This window comes from Chamaea fasciata, unplaced genomic scaffold (assembly GCF_029207755.1).
Source record: "Chamaea fasciata isolate MVZ Bird 193981 ecotype frontalis unplaced genomic scaffold, bChaFas1.0.hap1 SCAF_15, whole genome shotgun sequence".
Lineage (NCBI taxonomy): Eukaryota > Metazoa > Chordata > Aves > Passeriformes > Sylviidae > Chamaea > Chamaea fasciata.
In genome coordinates, this window is record NW_027094100.1 from 13,063,366 (window position 1) to 13,089,403 (window position 26,038).

At 59.3% G+C, this 26,038-nt stretch overlaps 3 protein-coding genes across 4 annotated transcripts; all 3 read right to left on the reverse strand.

The window, feature by feature from the left end:
• Nucleotides 1-496: 496 nt before the first annotated feature.
• Nucleotides 497-15,613, reverse strand: GRK6 (G protein-coupled receptor kinase 6). 2 transcript variants are annotated; one of them, XM_066197481.1, is made up of 16 exons: nucleotides 15,522-15,613; nucleotides 12,377-12,472; nucleotides 9,779-9,891; nucleotides 9,392-9,469; nucleotides 9,087-9,187; nucleotides 7,760-7,852; nucleotides 7,388-7,451; nucleotides 6,653-6,793; nucleotides 5,787-5,977; nucleotides 4,989-5,026; nucleotides 4,769-4,858; nucleotides 4,470-4,678; nucleotides 4,078-4,215; nucleotides 3,731-3,868; nucleotides 3,457-3,591; nucleotides 497-1,914 (listed from the first exon to the last, which is right to left on the reverse strand). In XM_066197481.1, the coding sequence occupies exons 1-16, from the start codon at nucleotides 15,571-15,573 to the stop codon at nucleotides 1,864-1,866; spliced, it is 1,728 nt and encodes a 575-aa protein (XP_066053578.1). In that variant the 5' UTR covers nucleotides 15,574-15,613; the 3' UTR covers nucleotides 497-1,863. The 2 variants fall into 2 exon arrangements, with proteins under 2 accessions (XP_066053578.1, XP_066053579.1); XM_066197482.1 differs by having other exon boundaries at nucleotides 497-2,667.
• Nucleotides 15,614-18,929: 3,316 nt separating this feature from the next.
• LOC136297537 (alpha-2Db adrenergic receptor-like) lies at nucleotides 18,930-20,360 on the reverse strand. Its single transcript, XM_066197483.1, has one exon. The coding sequence runs from the start codon at nucleotides 20,105-20,107 to the stop codon at nucleotides 19,079-19,081; it is 1,029 nt and encodes a 342-aa protein (XP_066053580.1). The 5' UTR covers nucleotides 20,108-20,360; the 3' UTR covers nucleotides 18,930-19,078.
• A 587-nt stretch (nucleotides 20,361-20,947) lies between these two features.
• Nucleotides 20,948-25,050, reverse strand: SLC34A1 (solute carrier family 34 member 1). Its single transcript, XM_066196962.1, has 13 exons — nucleotides 24,981-25,050; nucleotides 24,658-24,777; nucleotides 24,342-24,515; nucleotides 23,854-23,982; nucleotides 23,633-23,776; nucleotides 23,411-23,522; nucleotides 23,124-23,319; nucleotides 22,830-22,925; nucleotides 22,634-22,715; nucleotides 22,237-22,404; nucleotides 21,971-22,087; nucleotides 21,690-21,814; nucleotides 20,948-21,595 (listed from the first exon to the last, which is right to left on the reverse strand). Exons 2-13 carry the CDS (start codon nucleotides 24,761-24,763, stop codon nucleotides 21,041-21,043), a joined length of 2,004 nt encoding a protein of 667 aa, XP_066053059.1. The 5' UTR covers nucleotides 24,764-24,777; nucleotides 24,981-25,050; the 3' UTR covers nucleotides 20,948-21,040.
• Nucleotides 25,051-26,038: the final 988 nt, after the last annotated feature.

Below are 26,038 nucleotides of genomic sequence, written 5' to 3' on the forward strand. Positions count from 1 at the left end.
GAGGGGCTGTTCCTTGGGCTAAGGAGCAGCACTTTGCTGCCACAAGGTTCCCATTCATGGTAGCCCCCCTGAAGCACTAATGCACTGTGACCAGAGGGCAGCAGGACTCTGTCCTGGCCCCACAGCACACCTGGGACAGCCCAAAAGGGGTTGTGATGTGGATGGACATGCCCCAGAGGGGACCACAGCAGGCACAAGCCTCCCAACATCACAAGGCCTCATACCTGTCGTGCCCCGACACTGACCCAAAACATGCAGCAGAATACACTGAGGGTCATCTGTGACACTCAGGGCTCAGCCAGCATCAGCCTTTTTGCTCTGGGGAGCAAGCCCAGTCCTTCCCTGCAGGACAGGAGCACCAGCAGAGCCCATGGCAGCCCAGAAATGAGGTCCCCTCTCCCCTTGTAACAGCCACCAACCCTGGATGGCTTGGAGCAGGCCCCCCAAGACACGAGAGCAATACACGGCACAGCAAATCTTTACACTTAACAAAAGGTTAAAAATTTAAATACTCTCCAACTTTAGTGCAAGGCAAGCAAATGATACCACAGGTCCAAGTAGGTGCTCAGCCCCCCTGGGGGGCCTGGCTCAGAATGAGCAGAGGCGGCAGCACACGCACGCACGTGTGCACAAACACACAGAGAAGGGACAAGTTATTGCTTAGGACACAGCTGGGACAAGTGTACACAAGAGGGGACAGGACAAGCTGAATGGAGAGGCTGGCTGATCCCCACAGAGGGCACCTGCCCCTGGGTGCAGGAGCTGTGCCGGCGCCCCAGAACCCCTGGGGACACACACTAAGCTGGTCCCAGCCCACTCACTCTTGGGTCACAGCTTCACATGACCCCGGGAAGGGACATTCCCTTTATCAGAGTTTTGCTCCCTGAGAGCAGGGTCCTTTATGTACTGCTCCTCCACCACTGAGCTGGGCCTGGGGATGGCCATGTCTCTGGAATGCACAGGTCCTGAGCTGGTGGAACTGCACTGTCACCATCCTGCAGCATGCTGGGGATCAGACCAACCCTTTGGCCACAGCAGCACCAGGTGCCCGGGAGTGGCTGTGTCCCGCCGTGCCAGTGGTCTGGAGAGGGGCTCGGGACCAGCTCGCTGGGGCTGGCAGCACGTGTGAGACGAGGCAGGAGGCAGCAGGCTCCAGCAGACAGGGACACGAGGACAAGGCAGTGATGCTCTGCTGCCAGGACGCAACGGGAGACGCTTTGGCACAGTGCTTTCCTGTGCCTTGGGGCTGAGCAATGGACTCCGCTGGAGCCAGGACACCTCAGCACGGCCAGAAAGGTCCAGGAAAGATGATTTCGACACCTCAAGGCACAGAAGGCCTCTGTCCAGGACTCCCTGGAACAAAGCTGGGACCGTCGCTCCTCCCAGAGGAGGACATTTGTGCCTGTGACAGGGTGGGGGCAGTGCAGGCCCCCACCCATAGATTAAAAACCGACATGTGATATGTACAGACCGACATATATAAATATACATCAAACCTGCGGTGCTGCTTTGGCACCGTGGAATGTGTCAGCAGAGCTGCTCCAGCCTGGCCTCGGCCCACGCCGGCACAATCCCTCCCTCCCACCCTGGGCCTGGGCCGGGAGCGGCAGCCGGTGGCAGCAGCACCATCCCAAGTGGCAGATTTGGAAGCGTCCGGGTTTGTCTCAGGGCTTGCCCATGGTCAGAGGCAACCTGAGCTGTGTGCTGCTGCTAGCCTTGGAATCGTCCTCAGAGTCTTCAAATACAGACGTATAAAACTGTAAACAAATCCACCTTGTGGGGCCACTGCGACCGTGTCCTTCAGGCTGGGCACTCACTCGGGAGAGGCAAGGGGATCCCAGGGGCTGGAGAACAAGCTGTGCTCTACAGCCGGGTGGGCTCTTCCTCGCTGTCGCTGCAGTTTCCACAACAGTCCTGAAGTCAGAAGGGCAAGGAGAGGGAGGAGGGAGGGAGAGAGGAGCACAGCAAGCAGAGGGTGAGCACGGTCAACACAACCCAGCCTACAGCTGCCCTCTGGCAGGGATGGGCCAGGGCCCCCTCCCAGACTGTGTGCAGGAGAGCGACATGGAGGCAAGGGGCTGGAGGGGACCCCCAGACTGCAGAGAACAGTCCAGCTGCATCTGGAGGTTCAGCCCCTGGCAGACAGACTGGTGAGCACGCAGCTGGCTAGCTCAGAAGCTGTGAGGAAGCTGGGCTCCAGGGACTGCAGCCACGCAGGGACACCAGCTCAGTGCCAGCACAGACGCTTGGCCCCACTGAGGGCTCAGCTGGCCATGAAAGCAGCTGAAGACCTTTTTGCTGAAATGGGAGTCTGACCACGGGGCAATGCCAAACCCTTCATAGTTTCTCAACCCTTCTGTGTGTCCCGGACATCCGGAGAGGAGTGAAGGAAACTTCCCACAGCCCCCTGGGAGCAGAACTCCCAGTAGCGGCAGTGCAGGGGCAACTTTGGCTCAAGCTGAGGGCAAGGCCTCCCCCACAAAGGCAGCAAGAGCAGGGATGCTGGATTAGTGGCTCAGGGGGCAGTTAGAACAACAAGCAGGTTGTGCTCTGCCAGGGGAAGGGAATAGGCACTGAAGGATAACACTCCTCTTTCCCAGATCTTGCCATGTCCGTGGGCCACCGGGTATTTCCCTGAGCAGAGCAGCCAGGAGTGACTGCTCACCTCTGGAAAGAGAAAACACGTGGGAAATCACAGCTCAACCCCTTCTACAAACAGCTGCCCATCCTCTGGCAGGTCCTGCCTGCCTCGGGAAGGGCTGGGTATCCCCAGAGCTGGCTCTGGCTAGGGCAGCCCACTGAACTGCAAAGCACAACTCAGAGCTTGCCAAGGAGCAGGAGTCAGCACCAGGTGGCTGAGTGGGTCCAGAGCCAACCATGCTGGAGTCCTACAGCTGCACACAGCTGCTGAGAGGCAGCAGCCCAGGCTTTGCCAGGCCTGGAAAGAAGGCAAAGACTGTCCTGGGCAGAGGAAACAGGCAGACAAGCAAGCCCACAGCAGCTGCAAGATGTTGCTGTTCTCCTCATCCCTCGAAAGAGCTGCTCTCTGCCTGGCTCAAGATCTGGCAGAAGTGCTCTGGGGAGCCCAGACAGCCCATTCCAAGAGCAAGGACTCGTTCAGGGATGGTATTATTCATGTCAGAAGGGAGATGATTAAATATTTTGGAGTCTTCAGCATCCCTCTGCCTGGGTTATTCCAGCATGTTTAGCCAGGACACTCCTTCCCAGCCCCCTTGACTCCCCCAGCACGGGGAGTGCCAGCCAGGCAAGGGCTGGCTCCCTGCAGCCTTGCATGGGTGTCCCTGAGAGCCCTAGGGTCTGGCCACCCAACACTAGGAGAGACTGCTCGCTGCCCTCTCGTGCCCACCTCCCTGCCAGACCTGCCTGGCACAGGCAGGAGCAGGATCACTGTTGCTGGGAGACTGCCTGGGGAGGAAATGCTGGGCAAACCCTTACCTGTCTGCTGAACAAGCGCTGGAGTAACCCTTTTTTGGGCTGTGGAGAAGGCTGCCCTTTCCAGTCCAGGTCTGGGGGCACTGTGCCATCTGTGCTAAAGACATTCAGCTCCTTAAAACACTCTGTCTCGATCATCTGGAAGAGGGAAAAGAAGGCTAAAGCAACTGCCACATGGAGCCCATCACCAAGGGCCCAGCAGAGCATGAGAGCAGTGGGGACAGCATGGGGACACTGCCCTCAGCCATGGTGGGCACAAGCAGGAGCAAAGACCTACCTCGTTCTGCCAAGGAATGGGCACACTCCCTGTAGCAAACTTCTGGTAAAAGTCGTTGTCTGTGGGCTCCAGCTCCACTCCTTTCACCGTGGAGAACTGCTCAATATCCAGAACATCCTTGCAGTAGATGGCCTGGGGCTGTGCAGCACAAAGATTGCTCTAATGCCAGGCTCCACCTTGATGTCACCACCTCCAACTGTTGCTCATGGCCAAGCCAAGGCCACCTGGCTGGACCCCTGTTCTCCCAGGCCCAGGGAAGGGGATGGGCCCCATCTCCCCATGTCAGGGCTCCCTCTTCCCTTGACAGCACCAGTGACTGAAAAGGTCAGGAACAGGTGGGCACTTACATCTGGCTTGAAGGGAGGGTCCAGCATGCCTGCTTCCAGCCTCCTGAAGTTGAGGTGTTTGAAGAGAGGGTGTTCCTTCACTTCCTTGGCCCCCGCTCCTCGGCACCCCAGGCGCTCCAAAGGGTCTTTGCACAGGAGCTGTGACACAAAGGAAATCAGTGTCCTGGGTGAAGGGTGCTCTGTGCAGGAGCAGCCCTGGGCTCCTGCAGTGTGTTCTGCAGAGAGCACAGGCCTGCTAAGGCAGCTGGGCAAGGAACGAAGGCACTCAGAACCCTCCTGTGCTGCCTTATCAGAGACAAGGGAAGCTGGCTGTCACCTCTGCAGGGAGCAGCCCCGATGTGCTGCATGCACAGCAGCGGTGGGAACGAAGGGACAGGGCTGCACAGCCGTACCATGGTGCACAGGGAGCGGGCGCAGGGCGAGAACTTCTCCGAGTACTCCTCCTGCACTTCCTTCACCAAGCGCTCCACCTCCTCCCGCTTGATCTTCTTCTTGCGCTGCTGGAAGGGCGACTGGCCCTCGATCATCTCGTACACCAGGCAGCCCAGAGCCCACCAGTCCGGGCTGAACGTGTAACGCTCGTTCTTCACCACCTCCGGAGCTGCCAGGAGCAGGGGGGAGGGATGCGTGAGGGCAGGGAGAACAGTTCACACCTTTGGAACCACTTTTTGCTTAAACCAGGGTCACTTACCCATGTAACCAACTGTCCCCACTCGGCCCTTGATTGTTTGGCCCTCTGGCACATGCACAGCTAGTCCCAGGTCTGAGATACGGATGTGACCTGCACAGAGGAGGGGACAAGTTAACAGGAGAAAGTCAGTGTTTGAAGCTGCCAAAAACACAGGGTAAGCCTGGTTCAAGCAGAGTAAGAAAAAACTCAGGCTCATGGCTCCTCTTGACCCTGCACTCACCATGGTCATCCAGCAGTATGTTCTCTGGCTTCAGGTCCCTAGGAGGGAAGGGACTTGATTAGCAAGAAGCCTGTTGTCAAGGCAAAGGACACAAGCAACAGCTACATCTCAACAAGTCACAGATAAGCAACTTTAGGACACAATGCCCCTGCCTCGGGCATGCAGATAACCTTCCCCTCACCCTCTGCCCCAGAGCTGACCCTGCAAGCTCTCTCCTCCTGGGCAGAGAGATGGAACAAAACAACCTTCAACCCTCTGCAGTGAGCCTGAGGACGGTTCCCTCTTTGCAGATGCAGAACTCACTACGGGGCAGGCCACACAAGTGAGAAGGAGCAGCGGCTTCTCTGCTCATCCTGCCCCAGGGCAAGGCAGGACCAAAAGGGACTTCCTGGCCAGTGTTAGCCATGCTATCCTAACACTGCCTCATGCCCCTGTGAGTACAGTCAATCGACTTGTTTTCCCTCTTCCCCAGCTCTTGAGCACGTTGGGGCAGCCTACCCTCCTTTGTTCTAGCGTCAATACTGCCCAGGGAGTTCAGTGCCTGCCCTGAGACATTCACAGCATGATCACATCCTGTTCTTGGCGATCATTTACCAGCACAAGGAAGCCAAACTAAGGTCTCCCTTTCTCAAGATCAGCTTTCTGTTCCCGATTCCTCTCACTCAGCTCTATGCTGCTTTCAACCCTGAGCTTATTTTCTTGAGCAGACAGACTCAGCTGGGCTGGTAAGAGCAGCAGGAACCTTCTTGATGCTGCAGGCCCTACAAGCTCTCCCAGCAGGGACCAGGCAGCACGCACCTGTACACTATCCTCTCCTGGTGCAAGTCCTCGAGGCCACAGCAGATCTCAGCAGCATAGAAAGCTGCCCGGGGCTCCTCAAAACCAGCCTCTCCCATGTGGTAGATATGGAACTTGAGGTCCCCTCCATTCATGAGGGTCAGCACTAGGCAGAGAGCATCTTTAGTTTCATATGCATAGGCTAAGCTCACCTGCAATTCAGGGCAGAAAGGCTGTTAGAAGACACAGCTGGAAGAGGGAGGTGCCCACACTCCCATGGACACTTTGCCACCCAAGCAGCCACTCACAGGCTCGGGGCTGGGCCTTTGCCAGCAGAGGAGGAACTGTGCAAATCCAGGGAGGACATGGCAGTACCCAGCAGTCCCAGCACACCCCCAGCTTTCCTTGGACAGGGAGGACACTTTCCCTGAGCCAAAGCTGTTTCCCCCCAGGGGCAGGCAGCACTCAACAACATTGGGGCAGCATCTGATGAACCCTCTGCAAAAGGAGGTTCAGGCTTTCCACACCTCAGTGCACCAAGGCAGAGCTCCTAATCACACAGCTCAGGGCTGGGCTTCTCCCCATCCCACTGTCTGGAGAGACACTTCTCACTGTTTACCTGTGCCCCAAAAGTCACAAAGGTGCCTGTAACACCAATGGCTGTTTGGGGCTGACTCTGGGGGCATTTACAACATGTTGTTGGAGGCAGTAAAGGTCCTGCCAAGACCCAGCCTTGTGAGAGATGTGCAGCTATCAGGACCCTGCACCATGGGCAGAGCCTGCTCCTGCCTCTCCACACCAGGTGAGGAGCACAGAGGTGCCAGGCTGGCTGGTTGGAGGAAGAATCCAGCATTGCAGCAAAGTGAGAGCAATTCCTATGTACTTACTACAAACCTACTGTTCACTTTTTCCAGGATCTGTTTTTCATTCAGGGCCATGGCTTCTCCCTTCCTCTTTTTGATCCGTTTCTTCTCCAGTTTCTTGCAGGCATACATCTTCCCTGTGGCACGCACTTGGCAGGCACACACCTGGAGGGAGGACAAGGCTCAGCACCCTCCCACTGCCATTTCCAGAGTGGGGGGCTAGGTTCTGCTCTCAGGAAGAGGCACAGGAAGGCAAAGAAGCCCGTTGTCAAAGCACAGATACAGGTAACAGTGACAGCTCCAGATGTTACAGAGAAGCAGGAGCCAGCTGTAACGCTTCTAACATCTTTAGCAGCACCATGGCTGGTGCCTGGGAAGACAGAAGGCCATTCCATAAACAGAAGGAAGCCTGGCAGGAAGTTTTCAGGAGTGCAGTTTGCCCTGTCGAGACACAGGTAACAGACCTGACTGCCCAGTTAGCAGTAGGCACCACAGGACTTGTACTACCAACCCTGCACAGCCCTTCCCAGATCTCCAGCACCTGGAGAGGTGAGCTCCTGCCTCTCAGGGAGAGCGGACAAATCACACAAGGCCCAGACACAGCCCAGCACAGCCTCCACAGCCCACCCAGCCAGCAGCACCTGTCTCCAGGTGCTGGAGCAGTTTATGGCACCCTGATGGTCAACCTGGTCTGCCTCTGGCAGCAGGCAACAGTGGCTGCCTGGTACCCTGAATGCAGAGGAAATGGTGGTTACTCACCTCCCCAAAACCGCCCTTACCCAGCACACGGTACTGGCGGAAAGTGTTTTTGGTCACTGGCTGCCTGCGAGGGAAAGGAAACCAGAGTCGGATGTGAGCAATGGGAGAGCAGGGCCTGAAGCCCAAACCACCTCCATGCCCTGGCCTGACGACAGACTGTGGCTCACCCCAAACCCCTGCTCAACTGGGCCTTGCTTCCCTACGAGGCAAGCAAGGCTGAGGCTGCTCTGGTGCCAGAAAAGGGCCCTGAGGGACAGCAAAGGCCAGGCTCTTGGCTCCTGCCAGGGCCCAGCATAGGAAGGAGCCCCAAGGACCCCTCAGGCAGGCTGTGTGAGGACGGTGCTGGTTTTCCAGAGGTGAGGGGAGCGTTACCGTTCCAGCCATTTCCACTGCAGGAAGCGGTTGAAGTACAAGCTGTCGAGGTAGTCGGCAAAGGGAGCCACGCTCAGGTAGTCGTGGATAAGCCTAGGAGAGAGCAGAGCCAGCATGGCTCCTGAGAGCTGATCACAGCCCTGGAAAATGCCAGCAGCCCCAGGAAAGAGGCGGTGAGCAGCCCCAAAAGACTGTTTACTTTGCCATCCCTCACCTAGCCTGGTGCTGAATCACCCACATAGCCCTGGCCCAGAAAGCCTCGCTCCATGCTAAGCCTGATGCAAAAGGAAGGTGCGTTGGAGGTACCACTGTGACAAATGCAGCGCCCTGGGACCCGGCTGGCACTGTTAATTGTGTCCTCTTGGCACCAGCCAGGGCTGCAGGACAAAGGGGGACAATGGGACTCTGCAATTGCCCCTCTGCTCACAGGGCAAACGTGCACACAGGCTGTAATCAGCTGCTAGCGACATTCAGCACCAGGCGCTGAGCTGTTCACCATCAGATGAATATCCTGCACAAAAGGCCACAGGGGATCCTGCTCGAGAGAGCTAACTGCCTTGGAGAGCTGTGCCAGGGCTGCCCAGCGGAGTGAGGAGCCTTAGACACAGTGTCTAGACTGGAAACACGCATCAAGGAGAAGCGGATGGGCTCTCCCCTTTCAGAGCTTGCCAAGAGCAGGCAGGGCCCAGCCCGGAGGCTCTGCATTCAGACACGACACTGGTTACCACACACGGAGCTAAGCCTCCCCAGAAGACTGCAGCAAATGTGTTGCCACAGCCCTGCACTCAGTTAGGCAACACGCTCCAGCTACTGTGCAGGGAGGAGTGAGGCTGCGAGCCTGGTTTGCCCAAGAGCTTCCGCCTCACACCCGGAGCCAGGACCTCGGCCACTGCTTCTGATGGGAACAGAGGCGACCTTAGACCCCTGCAGCAACAGCCAGAGTAACCCAACCACAACAGCCACTTCTGTGGCCAGTGGGGCAGGACAGCTGGCACAGACTACAGCTATTGGCTCGGCTCAGCAGAAGCCTACAAGATCCAGGCACAACACTGGCAATAGCATTGGCACAGGGTCTTCCCAAATGACAACTCTGACTGGGAGGACTGGCAGAGGTTCTTGCAGCAGCTCGTGGCTCCCATGGCTCTGCTCCCATATCCTTTCCTGGAGCTGAGCTGCAAAGTGCTGGCCCAAAACTCCCCAGGCCCCAGCCTCAGCACCAGCTCTCCCTCTCCCAGAGGAAGGAACCACAGGGGACAAGGTGAGTCAGCTGCAGCATCATCCCCGTGCCATGTGTGACCTGCAGACACAGCCCAGCCTTCCAACTTACTTAGTGCATTCCTTGAAAAGCTCCTTGGAAGGTTCCTGCTCCAGCCTCTCACAACAGGCATCCACCAGTTGTGAAGGAACTTCAGGCACATGGTCCTCACTCTGGGGACAAAGGGATGGAGTCAGACATTGGCAGCAGAGCCCAAGGGTTCTGCTTTAGGGTCAGTGGGCAAAACATTGTGGCAGTTTGGGAGGTGGTGTGGTGGCTCAGGAGGTTGGCTGTGGCAGGACATGGGCAAGGTCAGCTGTTGGCTTTCCAACTGTTCTACCCTTGCAGGCAGCAAATACACGTTTGCTCTTACTCACGTTTGGCTTCAAGTACTTTTCAATCAGGTGCTGCCCACATTCCTTCCTCTTCTCATCTGGAGCCACTTCGTACCCTGCCTGGAGAGAGCAAACAGTGTGAGGGGCAGGTCCAGCCAGAAACCCAGCCTTGCTACTGGGCAACAGCTGTGGAGCAGCAACACCCTCTGCCCAAAGTTCCCAGTGCTTTCCTTGAAAACCAGATCTCCAGCAAACATCTCCCTAAGCAAAGACCCAGCCCTATCAGGGCTCTGACTCACGGGTTTTTCCTACAGGAAAACCCTCTGTGCCCAGAAGTGCCTGCTGGAGCACCCAGCCAACCAGTTTGTGCCCAGGGTGTCAGGAACATGCCTGTCTCCCCCAGTGAAGCCTGATGGGCTTCGCTCTTACCACAGCATCCAGGAACTTGACGCAGCGTGAGAGCTCGGGGCGTGTCTCGCAGAACTGCCGGAAGAGCATTTGCCCAATGGGCTGCTTCTCGCACAGGCTGTGGTAGTCCCGCTCTGCAAACGAGGAGAAGGTCACACTGCTGAATCCCGAAGGAGCAGTCCCAGCCCACCAGCCTGGCCAGGCAGCAGTGGGGGTGCTGTGACTCCTCAGCTGGGCTGCTGACAGATCCCACCAGGCTGAGACTCTCAGGGGAGTGAAGCGCACCCAGTGGGACAAGGGACATTGCTGAGGTTTTACATTCCCCTCTTCCCTGAAAGAGGGTTGACCTGCTGTTCTGTTCAACCTGAACCTCTTGTTCCTAGCAAAGGAACTTTAGCTGCTTGCCTAAAGGCTCTCTCCTCTCTCCACAGAGATCAACCAACTACTCCAGACACACAGCTTTCCTTGGAACATGGGGAACACACCAAGCTTATCTCAAGGCAGATCTTCCAGGCCAAGAGTTGTTCTGATGACTCCTTCAAACCACTTGTATTCCCAAAGGCCCTGCTGGAAGCAGCAGCATCAAAATGGGAGGCACCATTCCCACAGATGCCTTGCTGATGTGCACACAGCAGTCAGAATTCCCCACTCCATGGGACAGCCAGTCACTTGTACATCAACTCTTGCAGACTCCTCCTACCCCTCTCTGAACTCTGGCAGCCCAGGCACAAACCCCTTTGACTATCCAGAGCACTTCCAGTTCTCTGCTTTTTTCCTCCCCTTCCACTCACAAGACGTTGTCTGATGGCAGGCCAGAACACATTTTTGTGACAGCCACTGCCACCGAGGGCTGTGGGCTGCCTGCAGTGCAGCTGTGCAGCCACCCAGGGGATCCCAGCGCTGGGTACTCCCAGCCTTCCCCTCCCTGTGCAGCAGTTTCTCCCGAGGAAGCTGCAGCTTCCTGAGGGTGCAGGAGAGTGCAGGGCCGGGCGGGCTGTGGTGGGGGAGGAGGTGGCCCCACCAGCTCCGCCGCACCAGCCGGTTTCCTTGTGTCTGCAGGGGAAGGAGTTCCCTCCAGCTGGGGAGAACCAGAATTTGCTGTCGGCGAGCTCAAAAGCTTTTGGCTGCCCTGGTCGCTGCCCAGGCTGACACGAGGCTACTCCCTGTGGTCAGGGCACAAAAAGCTTAATTCTGCAGTGGGCAACCAGCCCACCGTGCCCACAGTCCTGCCAAGACTCTGGAATAGGAAAGAAACGCCTTTCCATCAGGCTGTGAGGTGAAAAGAAAAACACCCCAGCCAAAGAGTGCCCAAGCACGAGGAACAGGGCCACCTCTCCCACGGGAAAACCAAGCGAAGCTGCTGCCACCTGGGTAAGAGCACTCCTCACATGCCTCTCCAAGGGGAAGTGAGATATGAGTGGTGACAGCCAGTGGTTGAGAGGGACTTGCTTCCCAAATCTTCACAAGGTCAGTGTCCTGGATAGCAGGACAGCAGACACAAAGACCACCAGTACTCACTGAAGCAAACAGGTGAAGTTCAGTGCTGGAAAACATCATGACAGCCACAGGAACAGTGGCTGCAGGCACAGGATGGACAGAAACTGAAGGAAAGCTCTGCTGAGGGCATTGCAAGTCAAAGAGGCAGAAAGGGTTTGGATGGTCAAGATGGGAGCTGCAAGGAGAGCCCAAGCCAGAGCCCTGTTCTGATCCAGAGAGGAAGGCAGCAGAAAATCCAAGGCTGGAGTCTCCATACAGTCACATCTGGCTGTGAAGCCAGCCCTAAGACAGTGCACAGGTCGTGTGGCAGAGGGAGGTGGGGACAGCCTGCACTGGGCTGCTCTGAGCTTGAGGGTTACAGTGTGGATGAGTGAGGTTGAGTTTTACCATGTACTACAGTTCCATGGGGCCCAAAGGACTGCCAGAACTGGAGAACTTGGGCAGGGCAGAACTGGGAATCTGAGCTACAGAAACCTCCCAAACCCATTTGTTTCAGTGACACCTGTTCTGAAACAAGGCCAGCACTGTGCCACTCTCCAGCTGGCAGCTGAATCCGGATTGAAAACTTAAACAAGCTCTCCTCTTCCCAGGAAGCAAAGCACTTGCACCCTCTGTGCCCCAAAACAATTTCACATGATCTCAGGACCAAGCCTGCTGCACAAACAACATTAAAACCATGAAGAGTACAAAGTACAGAATGAAAATGACAGGCCAAGCCCTGTTCAAGTCCAGTTCTCATCCACTCCACACAGCAAGAAAACACAGTTTGCCTGAGAAGAGCTACTGCTTGAATGTTAGAAGCCGAGGTCTGTGGAGCTGAGCTGAATCCAGCCAGGGAGAACAGAGAATGTTAGCAGGACCTTTGTAATTTTTGCAAAAGCACCCCAGAGTGACACTCCAAAACTCTGCAGCATGGAGCAGGTCTGTTTGCACACAGAAGCTGATGCTCCCCAAGTGAAGCTCATCACAGTACATCATCAGCCACTAACCTACCTATTATTTCTTCCCTACACTCTGAACCCCAAGGAATCCTGGCTGGGATGTTCCCTCACACTCAGACTGGAGTGTACAACTCCCACCCACACGCTCGCCCCCCGGCTCCCACCAGGCCCCGCATCTCACCCAGGGTTTGCCGGAGGTCCTCGCAGAGGCTGATGTGGGGGAACTGCAGCATCTGGCGCCATTTCTTGCTCTTGCCTTTCCGGTTTCCTCCACCACCTGCAGGGCACACAAAATCAGCACCATGAGTCAGGAAGCAAAGGTGTGTGACTGCAGCCTAGCCTCGCCTGAGGAAGGAGCTTCTCTCTAAGTCCAGGCAAGGAAAACAAGACCAAAGTGGTACCACCATCTCTTGGTGGGACAGAAGTGTTGGAGTCTCGGTTGGAAATGGACAGACCAACCTCTGGCTGCTGAACAAATCCCAAACGAGAACTAGAAGACCTTTCATGATGGGAGAATCCCACCAGGAGCAGGAGTGTCCATGGCCACAGCAGCTCTCAGCTCTGACTCCCAGGCCTGTCCCCAGCACCTCTGCATAACTAGTCACCCCCTCCAGGCCATGCCTTGCTTGGTGTGAAACTCTGCTGCAGTAAAGAGGTTCATGCCATCTACTCATTCCAGACTGATTGCTTACTCCAGGGAGGGGTTCTCAGGGGGAGGACATGAAACTGGAAGACAGGAATTCCTGCTCTAATCCTGGCTCCTCAGACAACTCACTGCATTGCCTGGGGCTCATCACTTCAGTTTCCCACCTGTGAAGTGAGGACACTCCCACCTTTCTCCAGAGATAAGGCAGCCTCAGAAAATCCAGATCCAAGAACCAGGTATTATTCCAGCTTCAGCTGCTGGAGTAAATGCCCAGTGCTGTAGGTCAGGGTGGGAAAGTTTCTAGATAGACCAAAAAATTTACATAACAGCAAGCACTAAGTACTGATTGCTGGGATCAGCCAACCTCCAGGGATTGCCTTCCCAGTGCCAACACACACAGTTTCCCATCTCTCTTTGGAAATTCATTAAATCACCCTCCCAAAGTGGTCGGGCCAAGAGCTGGGCCCAAGGCCCTGCCTTCTGAAATCACAGAGGGGTTGAACATAATTTATCAGCTCTTGAGAAACACTTTCATAACACTTTCCTCCACTGCAGATGCAGTTCGGCCCCAAACCCTAGACACAGTCCCCTGGCATCCAGCTCCCTGAGCCGCGGGGGGCCCCGCATGGACAGGCAGGTGGGATGGGGCCATCCTGGTCAGCCTCATGCAGTGCCAGCCCCAGGCCCGAGCCCCTGGCATGCCATGGGTCCCTGCACTGCATCTGCCCCGCAGCAGCAGCTGGGCCGCAGGACTGTACAAACTCAGGAAGGAAGTGACTCAAGGGTAAGCAGGGCTGGAAGAAACCAGCGGCGCAGACACCTTCTTGTCAGCCACAATGAAGCTGATGGGGGCAGCGAAACGAGGGCAGGGGAGGACAGGCCATCCTCACCCCAAGAGAGCTCGAAGAAAGGCAGAGCAAAACCCCAGAGCACCCGGAGGTTGCGTTTCCTTGAGTTGTTTGCTTTGAAAGGAGGTTCCAGCGCCCTTCACCAGAGGTTCTCCCCCGCCCTCCCAGCTCCCAGCACCGCGGCCAACAGTCCAGCAGGGAGCTGGGCTCCTGCACAGCAACTTCCCAGCACCCCTGCTCTGGGGATGGGCTGCCTCCACCCAGAGCTCACCAGGAGCAAGCTTCACAGTTGGGTGATAGATGAGAGCTGGTTTGTTGTCCCTCTGTCAGGGCAAGGGGGACAAGGATCCTTCACCTTCCATGGGCCAGACCAAACACAGGGCATGGTAGTGCTGTGGCAGCAGCTAAAGGTGGTTGCAGCAGCCCCTCAGCATATCCCAGCTCAGCTCTGCATTCCCACACGAACCTAGGAAGCTCCAAAAAGGCCAGCCTGGAGCAAAGAACCCAGGCCTGTTGGATCTGGCCCACCAAGTAGCTCAGTCCTGTCACAGAAGCTGTCTGAGCTCAACCCAGCGGCCACCATGGACACCCAGCCACAGATGGGAGAGTCACGGACAGGCAGCATGGACAGCTACAGCCCTAACAGCCCAAGAACCACCCGGCACAATGTGACACTGGGTTGTTTCTGCCTGCAAACTGCCTGCTGCTGCTGAGGGAGAGGCAGCAGCCAAGCACCAGGAGCAGCAGTCGTCCAGCACCTCGTGCTGCATCAGTGCCAAAACTCCACTCCCCAAGGGCACAACCGGAGCCAGTCTCCGGGTCACTCCGTGTGAAGCTGGGCCTCGTGCCTGGAGGTCACAAACCCTCCTGCTTGGTTTTGAACCAAACCTTGCCATTGTGAACCCGAACGTCACGGTCCACCACGGTCACTGTGCCAGGAGTCCTTACACTTAGCCTGGTTTTCAAGCAGCTTGGAAATGTTTCTGCCCGTGCAAATTAAATTTCGCTGCTTTTTGCTCCCACAAATCTAATCTCCAAAGCCCTCAAACTGGATTTCAGCGGGTCTCTCAGGCTCCAGGATGGCTCGGTGTGACCAACTGCACACCACAGGACAGGGGGGACTGTACTTCCCCACCACATACGTGATCTAATGAACCCATCGATGCCCGGCTGAAGCGGATCTTCTGTGCAAAGGAACCAGGTTCCTGTGTGAGACTTCCCATCCCCTCCTGAGGCTTCTCCACGCAGCTCGCCTGCATCTTCAGGACAGCCCTGTTGCTCCCAGGCTGCATCCCACACGGGGGCCGGGAACTCAGCGTGGCCCTGGAGCGGCGGGAGTGTTGCGGGCCCGCAGCAGAGCTCCGGGAGCCCCGCAGATGGGGGCCGGGGACGGTGTGAAAGCGGCCGACGGGCGGGGCTCCCCGCCGCAGTTTCGGGATCGGCCCGTGTGTGGGAAGCAGCAGTTTACCGGACTGGAATCAACTTTTTTTTCCCCTCCTACGGCACCCACAGCTGCCTCTCCCCTGTGCCGGAGAAGCTGGAGCAGCCTCTGGAGCGGGAGGGGAGGCAGATGGGGCGATCAGCACCGGAGAGGCGGCGAGGCCGCCCGGGAGGGAGCTCAGCACCCCCGGGGCGAGCACAGCACCGGGCAAGCCCCGCGCCGGACGGGGGAGCCGAATGCCTGCGCCCAGCCCGCGCCGCCACCTCCCCGCTCCCAGCCAAGGCCGCGATGCCCCGGGAGGGACCGCCCCGGCCGAGCCCCGGGGCGGCACCGCCGGGGCCAGCAGTCCGGGCCTGCCGCCCCGCCAGCTCCAGCACTCGGCGTCGCTCACCTTCGCGGGCCTTGAGCAGGACGGTGTTGGCGACGATGTTCTCCAGCTCCATGGGCCCGCGGGCGCCGCCGCCTCCCGCCGGCTCAGCTCCCCGCGCTCGGCCCGCGCCCGCCGCCCCCCACCGCCCCCCGCCGCCGCGCCCCGCCCCCCGCGCCCCGCCCGGCCAATGCCAGCCCTCGCTCCTCCCGCGCCGCGCTCCCATTGGCCCGTTCTCTAAGGAAGCCCCGCCCCTTCGCAGCGCCACCGCCCTCCCGGTGGCCCCGCGAGGTGCGGCGGGCGGGGCGGGACCAAAGCTATGACGCCATCGGCGAAGCTCTGCCGGGACGAGGAGGCGGGCGCTGATTGGAGGGCGAGATGTCACTCAGGGGGAGCCGCGAACGGATTGGGAGAGAGTCAGAGGAGACCACCACGGGGAGCCCCGCCTCCTACGTCATCTGAATGTGGAGCTGCCATTCAGCCTCAGAGCGAGTCGTGATAGGGCGTTCTGTGGTGGGTGGGGCCGAGCGTTTGCATATAAATGAGAGCCGGGACTCCGGACACTGGCAGTGTGTTCCTGTTGTGGTTATCTTGCGTTGGGTGGGGGTCCCTCCGAGACCTCTCCCAGGTGTCCTGTGTTCTTCTGTTAGAACCCATTACGTGTTTAGGGGAGTCTCCCCACCTTCGCAGCCTGAATAACGTCCAAGCAGCCACGCGTGTGTCCCCGGTATCTCGGTCAATCCCGGTCACGGGGTGGGTGACCCAAGCTCCGGTGCTGTGCCGTTTCCGCGGTCACCGCTGCCGTGGAGGTTTGGGTTTTCTCATCCCCCAGTGCAGCTGACCCTGACAACTCACGTGCCCTTCTGGTGTCTGAGCTCCCGCCAGTTTCTTTCCACCAACTATTCGCTCTAAAAGCTATTTTTTGAAAGCTTATACCAAAATCAGCAGCAGTATTATCCTGTCTGAAGAAAAGCTGTGGTATGGGAACCTCTCCCCACCTAATCCCCAGCAAACCAGTCGCTGGTTTCCCTACAGAGCTGGCCTGTACTCAAGCACCCCTTGATGACCTCTCAGCCCCTCAGGTCACCTGCCCATCTTCCTGCCTCTCCTGGGCACAAAACCGCTCCTTAATCTTAAACCAAGTGGTGTCTGCCCTGCTTTGTGCTGCTCCTGGCTTTGGAGTGAGGACGTCACCTCTGCCTTCCCACGGCTTGTGTCTCTTACTCCAGCCCAGGGGAGATGTCTCCTTCCCAGTGGCTGCTGGCCGCAGGACTGCCCCAGGTGTGAGGCTGGTGCTGGCCAGGGCATGGAGGAGATGATGGGCAGGTCCCTCGACTGGTGTCTATCAGTGACAGCCTGGGCAGGGGAGAAGGGTTCCTGTCCTCAGGCTGTAGTGAGGATGATAATAACACAAATTACTCCAAGCACTCACTGTCCATGCAGTTGGTACTGCCAGTGGCCGCTGTGCCCTTCAGCATCCAATGGAAATCAGGTGTCACATCTTCAGGGTACGAATCTGCAGCGATTAAAACGAGGAGGAGGAGGAGGATGCTTTGCCCTGCCACACCTTGGGGGTAATCTCTCTTTCACTCTGCCTGGAGGGATGAGCTCATGCTGTGAGAACTCCTCTTTTAGAGCTGCTTTCCTTCCAAAGCTGGCACATGTTTATTTTGAACTTAAAATGAGATGACTCTGTTTCCATCCATTTCCAGCATTAACCCTTGTGTTGCTATTTTCTGTTTCCTCCCACCTGGCATTTTGGACCACCATTCCCATCACTAACAAGAGTCATGAACAGTGGGAGGCTGCTGGAGCAGCACCAGTGTTCAGAGGATCCTGATGCCCCCAACAGATCCAGCATCAGCTCAAGCGGTGGAGCTGCCACTCTGCTTTTTAGCTCTGTGGAGGGCATGACACGGCTGGAGAGGGAGAAACATCAAGTCCAACCCTCAGGATTTGATGTTTCAGACATCAGTTTGAATCTCCCTTTGCTGACTCGGATTTTGCCCCGATGTGCTGGTGTTGCCTTGCTCAAGCAGGCGGGACCCTGTGTGCCCAACTCTAGCTGGCCCCTGTCCCCTCCTGCCCTGCAGCCTCCTGGAGCTGTGTGCTCATACCCAGAAGGACAGACAGTGCCTGGTACCCTGGCTGGCACCCAGGGTGCTTGGCCAGGGCACTGTGGGGCCCTGGGGTGCTGCCACAGGGCTAATGTCCCCCTGGAGAGCTGGCCTGGCCAGCTAGCTGCCCTCATCTGAGTATTTTTAGAAGCATAATGTTGTTTAGTTGTGAGAAGAATGGCGGCCTCGGGAGGGGAAGCTGGGCAGCAGCGATAGGGCAGCTCCTTCCGCAGGCAGTGCCCGTGCAGCTCCAGCCACGGGGACCAGACGCCTCCGGGAGTCAGCACTGGGACCCATCCCAAGCCGATTCCACTGGGAACCTCTGCTGACTCCAAAGCTCACACCATGAGCCTCCCCACATGGGGTCGGCAAGCTCAGTGATGGCCCAGGGATCCTCACTGCTGCAAATACCCCCATCCCATCCAGCCCCCATCCCAACCAGCGCCCCCAGACCCCAGCTGAGCTGCACCCACCCTGATGGTGGCTGGGGGGCCGGCAGAGGCCAGTGTTCCTTGGGCTCCAGCTCCCAGGCGCCAGCAGCTGTTTTTAGCCCAGAGAAAGTCCAATGTTTTGAGATTTTCTATTTTGAGCAGCAAAGCTGAAGAAGTGGAGCAGCCCCTGACCCCCGCGTGTCTGTGCAGAGCGAGGCAGGCAGCCAGGCAGAGTGGGTGTGGGGCGGCTTCTGCCCCCCAAGGGGGATGTGATTGCCCCCAGGTCTTCGCCCCACAGCTGCCTCTGTGGCCTCTTGCACGTCAGGCTGTGCCGCAGCCTGTTCCCATGCGATCCCATCTCTGACACTCTCCCAAGGGAGAACGGCCTTTCCGGCGCCGGGATATCATTCCTGCTTTCCCTCCTGCAGCAAGATCCCAGTACAGCCCCCGAGCGGGATGTGGGGTGTTCCACACCAGACCTGCAACCCTTGTACCCCACTGTGGGTATGTGTGTGCCCTCACAGAGCCCCCATGACATAGCACAGCTGGCATGTTTCCAGAGGGGACAACCCTGGCAGAGAGTCACAGGACTCAGACTGGGCTGCTGTGGTGGCTCAGCCAGCTCAGCCCAGAGCTGGTGATGCTGCCATGTGGAGGGTTTTGTCACCTCACAGCAGCCTTGGGGTCCATCCCCTGCACAAGAGGGAGCTGAGGGACACAGACATTTAGCTGAGAGTGGGGAGGGCTGATACTCACTGGAGCTGCCACAGCACATTGTCACCACTTGCTGCAAAGCATACGTGTGCGGTGATGCAAGTGACAAAATGTGCTGGCAGTTGGTGCCACTTTCTGGGCTCCCTGGAGGCAGACACTAGCCCCAGGCAGAGGCTTTGGTCTCATTTTATTCAATCCTGCATTTCCAGAAGCACCTCGAACTGCGCACTGGCACTGCCATCCAGGGTCTGTGGTGGGGCCAGGTGCTGTGAATGCTGAGCAGGACTGGGGACCATGTCCCCGATGTCCCAGTGGGTCCCTAAGGGTGGTGCCGGTGGGGGACGGCGAGGAGCCGGCGGAAGGCAACACGGAAGTCCCGGTTGAAGAGGGTGTAGATGAGGGGGTTGATGCTGCTGTTGCAGTAGCCGATCCAGAAGAAAAAGTTGAAGAGGGGCTTGGAGACGTGGCAGCCCTGCCCACAGAGAGCCCCCAGGCTGTAGGTGAAGAAGAAGGGGAACCAGCACAGCACGAAGGCCCCCATCACCACAGCCAGCACGACGGTGAAGCGCCGCTCCCTCGCCCGCACCAGCCGGCGGCGGCACAGCAACACGCTCTGGTGCTGGCTCCGGCGCCGCCATCCCGGCATCCCGACGCCTGTCACCTTTCCGTCACCGCTGGCGGGGCGCGGGGAGCGGGCAGCAAGCAGGGCGGCCGTCCGCCGGGCAGTCAGGCGGTAGATGCGACAGTAGACGGCGACCATGACGAGGCAGGGGACGAAGAAGGAGGCGGCGCAGGAGGCCAGCACGTACCAGGTCTCCTGGCTCAGCTGGCACTCCCGCCCGCCCGGCCGCGGCCGCAGGAGCGGTGGCAGTGCCACCAGGGCCGCCGCCGCCCAGACCGCCCCGATCATGCCCTTCACCCTCCGCGGGCTGCGGCGCAGGTTGAGCCGTGCCGCCCGTGTGACGGCCCAGTAGCGGTCGAGGCTGATGGCACAGAGGTGCCCGATGGACGCGGTGCAGAGCAGCACGTCCAGCGCCAGGTACAGGCTGCACCACAGCCCACCAAAGTACCAGTAGCCCATCACCTCGTTGGCCAGCGAGAAGGGCAGGACGAGGACGGCCACCAGGATGTCTGCTGAGGCCAGGGACACGAGGAAGAGGTTCTGTGGGGCTTGCAGAGCCCGGCTGGTGGAGATGGCCACCACCACCAGGGCATTGCCCACCAGTGTGGCCAGCAGGACAGACAGGGCGGCCAGCAAGATGAGCCCCGTGGCTGCGGGTGAGTGCGGGGCGCTGCCGGCGCCGCTGCCGTTACCGGAGGTGTTGGGAAGGGCGCTGGCTGGCTCCATGCTGGCCCGGCCCCTCAAGCAGATGAAGCCCCATGGGGCTTTCCCCCACCCTGCTCACCGGTCCCCAAGCGGCTGTGGGCGCAGTCCCAGCATCGCTGAGTCCCCGGGGGGTTCTCCCGGCTGCCGCCACTCCTGCACTGACCCGGTCTGGTGGCGAGGTCGTCCTGGCTCAGTGGTTGCCCGGCTGGGCATGCGGGACAGCGGCAGTGCTGGGAACACAGAGAGGCTCCCACGGCAGCGCTGCTGGCTCTGCTGGTCCCAGTCCGGAGGAGGGCGGGCGGGAAGGAGAGAGGGAGGGAGGGAGGGAGGGAAGGGTGGGCCGATATCACTGGCAGGAACCCAAACATCTGTGGGCAGTGGGAGAAGCTGTTATTGCCACTTAAAGGGCTCTCTTCAAGGTCACCATGGCAGGAGGGCACCAGCCACGCGTGCGAGGGTGCCTGGCGGTGCAGGGGGCAGTGCCCCAACCATTCCGAGTCATCATCCTGCTGATCCCAGGATCAGGCAGACCGTGCGTAGCTGCCCCGTGCTGTGCCTCACTCACTGATATGCCGCGGTGGCACACAGTGGGGCACCATGGACCCTGCCAGCTCAGCCCTTCAGGGACGGGGCCGGGGGAAGAAGATGCTGCCTGTGACTGCTCAGTACAGGTGGCTACAGACCTCTGGCATCATCACCATGTGCCCCAGAGCAGGAGGTGAGTGTTTGGTGTGTACCCAGCACCAGCTGGGCTGAGCAGTGGTGGTGTGTGGGGAAATGGGGAGCATGGTGGGTGTGGGTACCTGTGACAGCAGGGTTTGCAGAGGGAGAACCAAAAGAGACACACGGGGCAAAGAGACACACGTGGGTGCTCTCCCTTTATTAGACACCAGCTGAGCAGGGATGGTGGGCACCAGCAGCCACAGGAGCAGCAGCCTGGGTGTGCATTGCCAGCTACAGCCGCGTGGCACCGTGCCGGAGCTGGCGAGGGGAGCCCACCAGCATGGTGGGGCTGGGCATATCCTCGGGGTAGGAGATGGCGTTGTTGCCCAGCCCCAGGCTGGTCTTGTCGCGGGACACGCCCTCATGCTCCCCCCAGCCCTCGGGGCTGCGGCAGCGGTCGGTGCAGCACAGGGTGGCCTGGGTGATGACGCGGTCCAGGGGCTGCAGCGAGTGCATCCAGGCGGGGAGGAAGTCCCAGGTCTGCAGCCACTTGGGCAGGCGCCCGGGGCTGTGTGCCTGCAGCGCGTTCACCAGCCCCACGAAGAAGAGGAGGCCGAGGAATGGCGCGCCCACCCCCACCAGCACCTGCCAGCCTGCCATGGAGATGCCGAAGATGAGGGAGGGCAGCAGGAGGAAGCAGGTGATGAGGTACAGCACGGCAAACCAGCGGTACTTGGCCGTGCGCTCGCCCAGCGCCTTGGCCATGCGGATGGGCAGGCGGGTGAAGGGCAGCGGGTACCACAGCAGGATGCCCGAGATGTTGAAGAAGAAGTGGCACAGAGCAATCTGCAAGGATGGCATTTCCATCAGGCTGGGCACATGGGCTTCCCCCAGCCCCTGCCCTGCCCCGTGACCCCATCCAGCCCTGGGCTGACTGTACCTGGAAGGAGCTGGCCAGCTTGTCCCCCGGGCTGGCCAGGGCAGCCAGGATGGCAGTGGTGGTGGTGCCAATGTTTGACCCCAGGGTCAGTGGATAGGCACGCTCAATGCTGATCACGCCCAGGCCTGTGTGAGAGGCACCCCATCCATCCCATCACTCCTGGCAGTGCCATCCCCATGCTCTCCCAAGGAGGCACAGCTCATTCTGTCCCCCTGAGTGCTTTAGTACCCACAGGCCAGGGGATGGCACATGGCAGGGAATAAGGAATTGCTGGGACTCACCGATCAGGGGTGTGATGGCCGATGTGAAGACAGAGCTGCTCTGCACCACGAAGGTCATCCCAGCACCCACCACCATGGCGAAGTACCCAGTGAGCCAGCTGAGCGGGTGGGGGAGGTCTGCCACGGCATGGGCACGGACATGGACACAAACAGGGACATGGGCATGGACACATCAGGGTTGGGGGTCAGGGGCAGCCAGGGACTGAGGATGGCAGGTGGAGATGGGAATGGGTGGCCGTGTGGCATGTGGTCCCCATCCTACTCACCAGTGTTGATGACCTTCTGGATGGCTTTGGCCACCTGCCCCTTGAGCAGGGAGTTGAGGAGTTTGACCAGGAGGATGAGGCAGGTGCAGAGCACGACAAGGGACCCGGCCAGCAGCACCAGCCCCACGGCCAGGTCAGGCAGTGGTGTGTCGGTGAAGAGGTGCTTACCTGCCCCACAGCATGACTGGGCAAGGGGCTGGGGCTGGCCCGGCCCTGCTCACAAACTTGCCCCCACAGACAGCCCCACACCTGGACCCCGGCACAATGTCTCCCAGCCCTGCCCCACATCATGACTCCAGCACTTTTCCATCACGTGTACAACCCCCAGCCCCACTTGCACCTCCCCAGCCCCATGCCCTGTGCCCCAGCCCTGCCCAAGCTCTCCACACCTACTCACACTTCTGCCTGGTGACATTGTGGAGGACCTCGATGCCCTTAGTGCTGCAGTGACCAGGGGATGTGCAGTTTGGGGTGGCCACCTGCGGGGAGAAGGTTGGCTACAGCTGGCTCCACAGCATCCTCAGCCAACCCTTGCCACTACCCATCCTCCGTGGGATTGTTTGGTGGCCCCAGCAGGGCCATGGGCCCCTCACCTGTGGGGATGCAGTGCCACACCAGACACGGATGAGGCTCCGGTTGCGCAGGCTCTCGTCCCCTGTCGCGATGCCCGTGATCACAGACTTGTCCAGCTGCAACAACACATGTGTCGGAGAGGGCACCTGGGGGCTAACAGCACCCACAGGCTGGGGACATCTTCACTGGCATGGGGACACCACTGCCAGCCTGGGGACACTTGGATACAACCTCCATCAAAGGGACACCAGTGCTGGGGACATCACCACCAGCCTGGGGCATACTGCACTGACAAACAAAGCAGCTGAGGAGACCTGGATGATGAGCTTGGTGAAGGGCTCTGTGATGATCTTCAGCAGGTTGGGGGCATCTTTCCCACTGCGGATATTGAAGGTGGCCACAACCAGGCGGGTGACATGGTGCAGGTACCCACTCACCACCTCCAGTGGCAGCAGCACCAGCACTGACAGCCAGTTGAAGCAGTCGTGCACCGTGGCGCCAGCGAAGGCCCTGTGCAGAATGAAGGAGCCCGTTGGTGTGAGGTGGTCCTGAGGAGCAGCCCCCAGCCCCAGAAATGTCCTCTGACCCATCCAGCTCTCACCGTTTGAACTCACTGCGGTCACCAGCCTGCATGAGGGCCACTATGGTATTGGTGACCGAGGTGCCGATGTTGGAGCCCATGATGATGGGGATGGCAGAGCGCACCTCCAGCACTGGGGGCAGAGAGACCTGCTAGCTCAGGGTCTGGCTCAGGGTGACCCCATCCTTCCAGCCATCCTCTCCCTCAGCTTCAGGTTCCCAGGAGCCTCATGGGCAAACTTACACCCTGAGGAGACCATGCTGACAACGATGGAGGTGGAGGTGGAGGAGCTCTGCACCAGCACAGTCACCAGGATGCCCACCACCAACCCAGCCACTGGATTGGAGAGGATGGCGTTGTCCTTGAAGATGTCCCCTGCCACCTTGCCTATAAGAGAATGTGAGCGTAGGCTGCTGGCACTGCCAGTGCCACCAGCTTCCCAGGCATCCCTGCCACCTTACTACCTCCAGCCAGCTGGAAGGCAGAGCTGAGCACGTCCAGAGAGCACACAAAGAGGTACAGGAACCCAAACATCAGGGGCACCTTTAGAAGGGAGACACAGAAGGACTGGACCCTGGCCCAGCACCCGAGCACTGTGCAAGACAAGAGAGAGTGTTAAAATCCTGCTATGGCATGGCCTTGGCTCCCCAGGCTCCTACAGCCTTATGCCACTCTCATGGCTCCTGGCAGCACAGGGCTTTCGTCCCTAGCTATGCCACCTGTCCCAGGGTCCCCTCCATCTCTTCCCATCCTGTAGTGTCTTGTGCCAGCTGCCTCATTGTCCCTCAGCTCTTCCCATGTCATCCCAGGACACTGAGGGTCTCTCCACCAGCACTCCCCTCCCATCCTGCCACCCCATAATCCTGGCACCCCAAGTGCCCCAGGTGCCTCTGTCAGATCTCTGGGGTGTTGCCCAGGTGCTGTGAGACCCCCATCACCGGTAGGGTTTCACCTGGCCTCTGCAGTTCATCCAAGCCCAGGCAGTGCCCCGGCCAGGACAGGGTGTCCCGCTCCCGGCCCTCGCGCAGGTGCCCCGGGGAGCCGGGGCAGGAGAAGCCATGGTCAGGGCAGGGCACAGCGCTGACGGTGAAGGCACAGCTGTGGGCACCCGGCAGCCGGTGCAGAGCTGGGGGGAGAGGGCACCTACGTTACAGCCCTGTCCTTACAGAGGAGAGCCCAGCACTGCCTGGACCAGGGTCTGACCAGAAGCAGAGCTGAGCCAGGTGAGGAAGAGGAGGATGAGGAGAAGGAGGGCTGGGGGCACCTACCTGGGGGGCTGGGGCAGTAGGCAAACTGTGGTCCGGGCACAATCCTTCCTGCTTGCACTGGGCAGCGACTGGGCAGGACTGGACTCTCCGTCCGGTAGGGCAGCATCGCTCCTGCTGAGGCTGAGCAGAGGTGGCCGCGTGTCACCACAGCTGTGCTGCACCAACTGCCACGTCCGCCCGAATCCCTGCCGCGCTGGCACCACTGAGGAACACCGTCCCATTGTCTGTTGGTCCCCTGGACCACCAGCTGCTGCTGTGCCACCCCAGCAAGCTCCCAAAGGGTAGGCACTCCTGGGACTCCTCCTGCCCAGGGCCCAGCTCACCTGGGGCTGGCCGGATGCTCAGGGCAGTGCCACTTCCACATGCCACATCCACGCGTCCCTCCAGTGAAGTGGCCTGTGGGGCACCACAGCCCTTTATACACACGCCAAGAGCAAAGTCTAAGGAGCCCCGTGTTGCCCCTCACCTCCTCTCGCTGCTCATCTCCTCCCCAGAAATTCCTCCAGTTAATGGGTAACCTCCGCCGCATCCTGCTGTCAGCTGCGGCCCCGGGGCAGGATGAGGCACGTGCCCCCGGGGTACCGCGCCCCCGGCGCCCCCGCCCCGCCGGCCCGGGGTCTGGAGGAGCTGCAGCCGCTGCGGTGATGAGCAGAGCCGGGGTACTGCTGGAGCACAGTGCCCCGAGAGGTGATGCTGGAGAAAGCTCAGCTCTCCATCATCTAGTACCAAGTGGTTCATCCACTGCACGAGAGGAAGATGAGGAGGAGGAGGAGAAGGGCTTGGTGCTGGCGCTGCTGGGGCATCACAAACTGGGGGTGAGGCCATGTACATATCCAGCATCCTCTGTCATCATAGCATCAGCCATGAGGTGATGTATCCTCATTGTGCCCACAGCTCTGCCCAGGGCACAATGTCCTCACTCCCAGGACATTGGAGATGGGTGATGCCAACACCAGGGTGATCCTCATGTCCTGCTACTGGTGGATATGGTGGCATGCAGCCAGGCTCTGTCTGTGCCAGCAGCTCAGTGTGGGGCAGCCAGCAGTGCTGAGAGGGCTGTGTGGGGCAGAGCCTGCATCTCCCTGGCACCACATCTCCCCAGCATGTGCAATCAGTGGGGAGGAGAGGACCGAGGCCAGCGCTGCTGTCACCACCTCCTCAGCCCTGTTTATCATTACCTGCTGCCTACACACCTCCAGCCAAGTTTCCATCCACCCACAGGACACCAAGCAAACTTATGTCCACAACTGTCCAGGGGAGAGACAGTGGCCAAAGGCTGCTCCAGCCCTGTGCCTGTGGGAGTGGGCGCAAAGAGGTGTTCAGTTGCCACATTCCCATTTCCCCAGGATTAAGCACTGCCAGAACCCATCACCATGACAAG